A 9,182-nucleotide genomic window follows, 5' to 3' on the forward strand; every position below is an offset into this window, starting at 1 on the left:
GTAGCCCTGGCTGTCCTGGAACTCACTTTGTAGACCAGGCTGGCCTCGAACTCAGAAATCCGCCTGCCTCTGCCTCCTGAGTGCTGGGATTAAAGGCACGTGCCACCACGCCCAGCTTACAATAACTTCTTAACTTAGAAAATAATCCTCGTGGTTCAGAATTTAGAGTTAGAAAGAGCCATATTTTAAAAAAGAAAGAAAGAAAGAAAGAAAGAAAGAAAGAAAGAAAGAAAGAAAGAAAGAAAAGAAAGGGCTGGAGAGATGGCTCAGTAGTTAAGAGCACTGACTGCAGTTCTGAAGATCCTGAGTTCAAATCCCAGCAAACCACATGGTGGCTCACAACCAGTGTACTTAGATATAAGAAAGAAAGAAAGAAAGAAAGAAAGAAAGAAAGAAAGAAAGAAAGAAAGAAAGAAAGAAAGAGCCATGTACAAAATAACTCTTCAAAAGTGCTTCCCCAAATACACTTGCCCTTTCTAAAAACCACCAGTGCCTCAATCCCCTTTATATCTGTCCAAAAAGATTCTGTTCATATAGGCAGTACTCTTCGGTTAGCCCACCACTGAAGAGGCGGATGCATCAGGGTTCCAAGTTCAAGGTCAGACTGAACCCCACACATTCACAGCCAGGCTGAGCACACAATGTGACACTTTCTCAGAGACAGGGTCACACAGACAGGCAGAGTTTGAAGGCAGGCTCTCTGACTCCTGCATGGTTACCTTTATCCACCAAACGGCATAGCTGCTACCTAAAATGCTTCCTCATTCTCTTTTTGTGGCTGCATCAAATTAAAAGGCTGCCCTGTAATTTACTTGATCTACTCCTATTAGTGAGCATTTAACTAAAGTTTAACTAACTCAATGTTACCCACATCCAACAACAACAACAACAAAATGTAGTTAGTGGATGGGTGTGGTGGTACAGGCTGTAATCCCAGAATTTGGGAAGTGGAGGCAGGAGGTCAGCCCTCAGTGAGACTTGGATTGTTTGAGACCCTGTCTCAAACCTAGCAGAACATAACAAAATCTCAACCAAAAAAACTGTAATTAGTAAGCATGCTTCGATGTCATTTCAAACACGTGGGACACACTTATTATTATTTATTTAAGACAAAATTTTAGAATTGAATTTTCTGAGACAACTTTTAAAAAGGTGTGTGTGTGTGTGTGTGTGTGTGTGTGTGTAGATGTCTATGTCTGTGCATTTATTTGCATATGTGTATGCAGATGCCCATGGAAGCCAAAAGAAGGTGTTGAAGTTCTTGGAGCTGGAGATGTAGGCTATTGTAAGCTGCCCAACGCAGTCACTGGGGAACCAACAACAGTCCTCTACAGGAACAGTATAAGTCTTTAGTTGCTAAGCAATGTCTTCAACTTGTCAAGACAATTTTAAAAACAGCTTTATTTATTTATGTATATGAGTGCTTTGTCACACACTTACACTCCTGCATGCCAGAAGAGGAGATCAAATCTAATAGATGGTTGTGAGCCCACAGTGTGGGTGCTGGGAATTGAACTCAGGACCTCTGGAAGGACCGCCAGTTCTCTTAACCACTGAGCCATCTCTCCAGCCTCCTTGAGACATTTTTTTGAGACAGGGTTTCTCTGTGTAGCCCTAGCTGTCCTGGAACTCACTCTGTAGACCAGGCTGGCCTCGAACTCAGAAATCTGCCGAGACAATTTTTAATAGGACTGTAAAGTTGGCATCCCCCTGCCTCTAGCCTTCACCCTCACATCCAAGGCGAGTGAGAATCCCCGTGCCCCTGATCCTTGCTGCGGACATAGCAGTGTAGCATGCTGGTTAGTGTTGTTCCGGTTGTGAAGGAGACTGAGACCGTACCGTACTGTCCTTAAGAACCTTCTGGACTGGACAGACTGGAGTGAGTCTCCATGGACCACTAGACAGCCTCTGTTTAATGAGTAAACCCAGCAAGCCACTGGATGGAAGAAGGCAGAGTCCAAGGAGGAGGCTCACTGGGCTGCTAAGCTCCCGGTCGGTGGCCCAGGCTGTGTGTCTCCTGAGAGTAAAACTAAATAAATAAGCTGAGTGTGCTGCTCCCTGATTTCGGGACTGCAGAAGTTGGTGGCTGGAGCCAAGGACTTTGAGGCCAATCTGGACAACGGGACAGAAACCACTAAAAAATAAAAATTTTGCCGGGCACTGGTGGCTCACGCCTTTAATCCCAGCACTTGGGAGGCAGAGGCAGGCGGATTTCTGAGTTCAAGGCCAGCCTGGTCTACAAATTGAATTCCAGGACAGCCAGGGCTATACAGAGAAACCCTGTCTGGAAAAACAAAAACAAAACAAAACAAAACAAAAAATCCCCAGCAGGTTGTCCTGCTATGATACTTCTAGAAGACGAAACCAGATGCTTCTTAGGCTATGTCTATTTCTCGTCATCTCCAGAGGAGAGCAGAGAGATAGTTGTAGGCCTGGAGAGATAGTTCAGTGGTTAAAAGCACTGTCTGCTCTTCCTAGAGGTCCTGAGTTCAAATCCCAGCAACCACATGGTGGCTTACAATGGGATCTGATGCCCTCTTCATGTGTGTTTGAAGACAGTGACAGTGTACTCATGTACATACAATAAATAAATCTTTTTTTAAAAAAAAGAAAGGAAGGAAGGAAGGAAGAAAGGAAGGACAGAAGGAAGGAAGACCGTTGTAGCGAGACTACTCCCTAACCTTCTGCATGTGTGTCTTTCTGTCTGTCTGTCTGTCTGTCTGTCTGTCTGTCTCACTATGTAACACAGATGCCTTCAAATCTGCATTCTCCTGCTTCAACCTTCATGGGAAAGAAAGAACTCTGAAGACATTAGACTACTTGGTACATCTGAAATGTGGATAGAGGCCATCAAAGAACACAGGCCCAAGGCCGAGACGTTAGTTCAGCTAGAGAAGCTTTTGCTAGGGAAATCTGTTTGCTTTATTTTTAAAACAAGGCAAAACAAACAGAAAAAAAAAAAACTCAAACAAAGAAGCCAGGTTTTGCGGTGTGCAGTTGTGATTTCAGTGCTGACGAGGTGGTGACAGCTAGCCCAGCCTACTTGACAAACTCCAGGCCAATGATAGATACTGTCTTTATAAACAAGAGGGGTGGTGGCCAGCAAATGACACCCAGGAATGGCTCCTGCCCTTCACGTGCAATGGTATATATAACCACCGCCCCCCATCCACACTTTAGTTCTTGAAAAGTCTATATGTAGTTTACTGATTTCTGTTTTTCACATGAAGCTATTTCACCCACTCAAGTGCAAATATGTATGAATTCCTACTAGGTGTGAGGCACCTGTGAGGTCAAGATGAGTGAGACACCCGTATGAGGTACATTGCTAGCTAGGTAAGCTACGACCCGTTCCTGTTTAGAATTTGTTGAGAACTTAGGACAACGTTAGGAAAAGGGGTTAACCTTTTCATTCTTCTATGTAAATTGAAATATTTCAAAGTCTCCAAGCTACCACCTGTGTTCTTTTAAAATTTTTTATTTTATGTATCTGGGTATTTACGGATACCAGAAATAAATCTGTGCTTGATGAGACCAAAAAATGGAATTGTTTCTCCTGGAACTGGAGTTCTAGATGGCTGTGAGATGCCATGGAAGTACTGCAAACAGTACCTGGGACCTCTGGAAGAGCAGCAAGTGCCCCGCTGAGCCATCTCTCCAGCCCCATCTGTTTACTAATAGAGAATAGTTTGACCTTGGCAAGATGGCTTTTTCAGTCAGCTGGGAATGACTCTTCTCATGAGATTTGACCCACATCCTAAAGGTCAGATCAATGCTAGTAGCTGGGAAACCATGAGGGCAAGACAGAAACTGGCATTGCCTTTCTTATGGTCCCTTAATTAAGGAAAGTGTGTAGTCAGGGCGGTGGCACAGCACTGGGAGACAGGCAGATCTCCGAATTTGAGGAAAACCTGGTCTATAGAGTAAATTCCAGGGTAGCCAGGCCTACACAGAGAAACCTTGTCTCAAAAAACAAAAAACAAAAAACAGGGGTGGGGGACAGTGTTAGTGCTTTCTAGATGAGCAGAACCAACAGGACTATGAAGGGACCTATTATATTATAAAGAGACTGTACTAAGAAGGCTTACAACTCATATGGGCCATGAAGTCTTAACAATGGCTGTCTGTATGTCTGAGAGCCTGGGAGCTGCTCAGTCAGAGAAGCCGGATGCCTTAGTAGTCCCAAAGTGGTGCTGAAGGCTTAGGAGATTCCTGGAGAGTCAGGCTGAGCGAGGCTGGAGTCTGACAGCAATGAAGGGGACAACAGTTGCAGCAATGTGGCTAGGCACACTGTCCAGCCAGCACCCAGATAGGCAAAGGAGCTGTACTGGTATTCTCTGGACCAGTTGCTGTCTGGGCCACTGACTGGGAGGTGCCCCCTCTGTTAATCCTTCCTGGAAATGCTCTTGTAGACCTGCCCATAGGTGTGTCTTTAGTTCATTCCAGATTCCATCAAGTTGACAATCAAGATTAACCACCAAGGCTGGAGTGACAGTTGTGGAGTTAAGAGCACTTCTTAACCTGAATTTGTTTCTCGGCACCAACGTGGGGTATTACCACTGCTTGTAAAGACAGCTTCAGGGAATATGAAACATCTTCCACAGGCACCCCCTGACAAACAGATATAGACACACACATAAAAAGAAAATAAAATCTTAAAAAAGTGTTTAACAGTGAGTGAAAACTGACTCTAGAAGCATGTATGAGTGTACTCATGCCTCTGCTGTAACAGAATACCTTACAATTGATCGTTTATACACAGTAGAAAATTGCTTCTCACTGTTCCGGAGTCTAGGGAGTTCCAGAACAAGGCATCAGTAGATTCCATGTTGGGAAGAGTGGGCCATTCAATGATGACACATTTTTTTATTTTATTTTAATATTTATTTATTTTATGTGAGTACACTAGCTGTCTTCAGACACACCAGAAGAGGGCATCTGATCCCATTACAGATGGTTGTGAACCACCATGTGGTTGCTGGGATTTGAACTCAGGGCCTCTAGGAAGAGCAGTCAGTGCTCTTAACACTGAGCCGTCTCTCCAACACATTCTTTTTTTTTTTTTTTTTTTTGGTTTTTCGAGACAGGGTTTCTCTGTGTAGACCTGCTGTCCTGGAATTCACTCTGTAGACCAGGCTGGCCTCAAACTCAGAAATTCTCCTGCCTCTGCCTCCTAAGTGTTGGGATCAAAGGCTTGCGCCACCACGCACCACGCCCAGGCCAACACATTCTTGCTGAGTTCTCTCTATGGGGGGAGGGCTAGCCAGAACCCTCTGATCTCACAAGGGCATTCCTTCAAGACTTAATAATCTCCTCCAAGCCCATTTCTTCTTCTTCACAGTATCACATTGGGGAGGGGGAGGGACACAATCAGATGAGGGTGGCAAACCAGCTGGCTTTTTGGTATTTAAAACCTTTCATTTGTCGGCTCCAATTCCTGGGAAGTGTACAGACCCAGAGACAGTGTCAAGTTTCCAGAGTCGTATTACCTCAGGGCTTGACCTTCAGCAGATGTTAAAGATCAGGGTGATCTAGTAATACTTAATGTTAGCACGATGGCACAAAGAAAGGAACATTTGCCTGGTGGATTTCTATCAAAAGCCAGCATTTCTATTTATGGGTCGGGTCAGACGCTGGAAACAAAAGCAACAGAATCTGTCTGGCATATCGGAATCAGGGGGTCACCTCTCCTTCCTGGGAACCAACCTGGAGGAGCACAGTTAATTGTTTGCTAGGTTTTGAGACGGAGATCTTATTTGTGGTCTAGGTTGACTGGGGACTTCCCAAGTAGTCTGAGCTGGCCACAAATTCACAATCTTCTTGTCTGGGCTCCCGGGTGCTGGAATGGCAGTTGTGCATTAACCACCCTTCCTTCTGTGTCACTTGTAGTACTTAGTTGGGAATTTAAAAACAAAGAGTGGGGAGCTGTTGGTCAGACTAAGACATAGCAAGGTGCCTGACATTTGAAAAATTAACTGCAAATGTTTATTGGCTTTTCACAGTAGGTGGAACTTTGGGTGAGCTGCATCGTGTCTTATTCTTCTGTTTAACACAATGCTCCAGAGGGAGAATTCAATTTGGTTTTGCTTACAAGAGGTGAGTGCCCCAAAGGTGGAATTCAAATGAATAGTGTGTGTGTGTGTGTGTGTGTGTGCTTCATTTGCTACTTTGGCTTAATATGAGAGGTTTGTTGATAACTTGGGAGAGTAGATAAGTCTTAAGGGCTTTTGATATCTTACCAGTTAGAAACCAAGCAACAAACATAAGTTTGAAGTTGGCACATTTTATGGTCACTTCAGTCTATTACTCAGTTCCTATCTGCTCTGTCTCTTTTCATTCGTCTAAAATCTGAACGTCGTTGCTGTGGGTTTGAAGCTTCTGGGGAGGCATTCTGTTCAGCAAGCTGAATCTCAAAGCTGTTGGCAAGTAAATAAAGCAAAAAAGGGTAGAACGACTTTCCTGCAACAACTTAGCGACGGCAGGATCATTGGGCAAACGGCGACATTCTCGCTATCCAATCGTGGGGAAGCCCGGAGAGAACACTCTCCGCATTGGCTAGAGCAAATACCTCGGCCAACAAGGGAGGGGGCGTGGCCAGCTCCCGCGCTGTGGGCGGGACCTCAGCCCGAGCAGAGCGAGCGGCGGTGGGCGTGTCCCGCGGTCGGTAGGTGGGGCGCGTGGCCTGGGCGGAGCGAACGGTGTCAGCGGCGGAGCCGGATGCGGGCGGTACTGCCGCCGCCGCGGCCCTAGGGATGGGCGGAGCCCCGGCCGCTGGTGCTGGTGGCCGCCGCCGCTGCCGGAACCTGAGCCGGAGCCGCCGCCCCTGCCGCCGCGCGTCGTTGCTTCGCAAGGCGGCGGGATGCTGGGGAAAGGGGGAGTCGGCGGTGGCGGCGGCACCAAGGCGCCCAAGCCCTCCTTCGTGTCGTACGTACGCCCTGAGGTGAGAGTGCGCCGGGCGAGCGCGGCGGCGGGTGGAGCGGCCGGGGCAGCGGCGCTTCCTGCCGGGGTGCCGGGCGGGGCGGAGCGGCAGGACGCTCTGGGGCCTCCCGGCCGACCGCGGCCCGGACCCCTGCGGCAGGCCGGGCAGGTGCTGGGACAGGGCCCTGTCGCTCGCCACCGCGCCTGTGGGCGGGAGCCGGAGCCCGGGAGGTCCCGTGGCTCCGGCGCCCCAGGTATCCGGGAAGGGAAGAGAAAGCTTGCGTGGTCGGGAACCCGGCGGGGTTCCCGCAGCAGCCTGGTGTGTGTGCTCTGCCCGGGACTTTTCTCCGCGAGTCCGGAGAGCTCGTCTCTGCCACGGGTGGTGCACTGCTTTCCGTCCGCGCTGCTGTAGGGAAATGTGGGTTGGCCTTGGCCTCTTTCGGTGTCTGCCCAGAGCATCCTCCTCCCGCTTCTTGCCATTTCATCTCACCCCTTCAAATCTGCAATTCTAGTCGAGAAGTGCATTCACTCGGGAAATACTTTCTGCGCTCTTACTGTGTGCCAGGTACGATCCTGGAACGCTTGTGCTAAGTATCAGCGAACAGAACAAAGATCGAGCTCCTCGGGAGCTTATGTAAAAAGAGAAACAGTCAACGATATGCATAAGTTAATTGTATAGTACTTAGAAAGTAATGGGGACAAGGAATCCTTTCATTCTTACAAAGGTGGTATTTCAGTCAAGACGTTAGAGGACGTTAGAGGACTTAGAGGTCTAGGTAAGGGGTCCTGGACGGCCCCACCAGGGAAGGCTGCCAGTTGACAGTGTGTCTGGAGCCCCGTGAATGAGAACGTTGGAGAGATCAGAACTAGACCACGCTGAAGACTTCTGGAGCCTTACCTTTTAGGAGACTCCTTCTCATTTTTTGATTTGTGAAAGTTGTGCGTCCCCCGCCCCCCCCCTTTTGCAATTTTGTTTGTTTGTTTCTCGATTATGTAGCCTGGCTGTGCTGGAACTCAACTATGTAGACCAGTCTGGCTTCGAAGGCACAGAGCTCTGCCTGCCTCTGCCTCCGGAATGCCAGGACTCAAGGCAGTTCGACCATGCCTAGCTTCTGTAATCTGTCTGTGTGCAGGTAGATGCTCTACCAAATTCACTGCCTCCCAATGTCTTCCCACTTCTCACCGGCTAAGGTGGAAAACAGGTGGGTCAGGGATGAGGAATCATAGACCTGGGGCCTGCAGCCTTTGCATGCGTCTCTTGAAATCAAGGCATCTGGTGGAGAGTACTAAAATGGGTCCTATTTTCAGTCTTAATTTTCAAATGAAAACCACTTCCTTTGTCAGAACTTGACATCGGGAGGCAGGGTCAGCTTACATTGCACCCTGTAGTCCATAGAGGTACCGTGGTCAGGTTCTCTTTGTCTTTCTTTGATAGCACCCTAGTTGAACGCTAACTGCCTTTAACCTTTAACCTTTAACCTTTCCTATTTAGTGAGAGTAAACTGCAAGTGAAGAGACTTCTGAAGTCTGGCCAGAGTTCAAGAGTGCTCCAAGCCTTCATCTGACCGTGCACTCTTTGCCCACGGGCGCTGCTCTGTCTCCCTTGAGAGGCAGTAGGGAAAGCCGTGGCTCAGCTCACTGTGCTCATGGTTTTGGGGTCTTCTTAGAAGGCAGCTTTGTGTTTTTGCATTTAAGACAGTGCTGTGAGGATGCTGTGCATCTTTGTTGTAGTTGGTACTAGCTAAGATTCTCTACTTAACTGTGCATGGTTTATTAAAAGACAATGGTGGGAGGAGGTGAGAAAACAGCTCATTTTTAAGTAGATGGCTTCGCTAGCCTTCACATTATGAGCAGCACTGAGATGTTGCTTATGTGTGGCCCGGAGCCCTGAGTCTGATACCCTCCTGGGTCACCTTGGGGGAGCCTCAGTACTTTTATGAAGACTAGCATCCACTAGTTTTTACTCTTTGATTATACTATCTGCCTGCCTTGTGTGTCCTGCGGGTGGTGCGTGTGTGTGTGTGTGTGTGTGTGTGTGTGTGTGTTTGTGTTTTATTTTTGGTGTTGGCTATCTCACTCTGAACCCCACTCTGAACCATACCACACTGTAGAGACCCATTGTCATCTGATAGCACTTTTCCCTGCATGCAGTTCTGGAGAGAGAACGTAGGGTCTCCACCACGATGAACAAGTACTCTACCACAGAGCCACAGGCCAGCCCCTCTTTCTTTGTACCACTTTTTTTTTTTTTTTTTTTTTTTTTT

At 47.6% G+C, this 9,182-nt stretch overlaps 1 protein-coding gene across 3 annotated transcripts in view; it reads left to right on the forward strand.

Moving 5' to 3' along the window:
- Positions 1 to 6,700: 6,700 nt before the first annotated feature.
- Mtmr12 (myotubularin related protein 12) overlaps positions 6,701 to 9,182 on the forward strand; it is a 63,684-nt gene continuing 61,202 nt past the window's right edge. The window contains exon 1 of one of the 3 annotated variants that reach the window (XM_029543986.1): positions 6,701 to 6,940. Coding sequence is in view for 1 of the 3 variants with exons in the window: in XM_021208362.1 (XP_021064021.1) it covers positions 6,860 to 6,940 (81 nt within the window). In the remaining 2 variants the exon portion in view is untranslated. Of the gene's footprint in view, positions 6,941 to 7,357; positions 7,484 to 9,182 lie in introns of those variants that run through there. The other 2 variants (XM_021208362.1, XM_029543985.1) reach the window with 2 other exon arrangements.

This window comes from Mus pahari, chromosome 11 (genome assembly GCF_900095145.1).
Source record: "Mus pahari chromosome 11, PAHARI_EIJ_v1.1, whole genome shotgun sequence".
NCBI classification, from domain to species: Eukaryota; Metazoa; Chordata; class Mammalia; order Rodentia; family Muridae; genus Mus; species Mus pahari.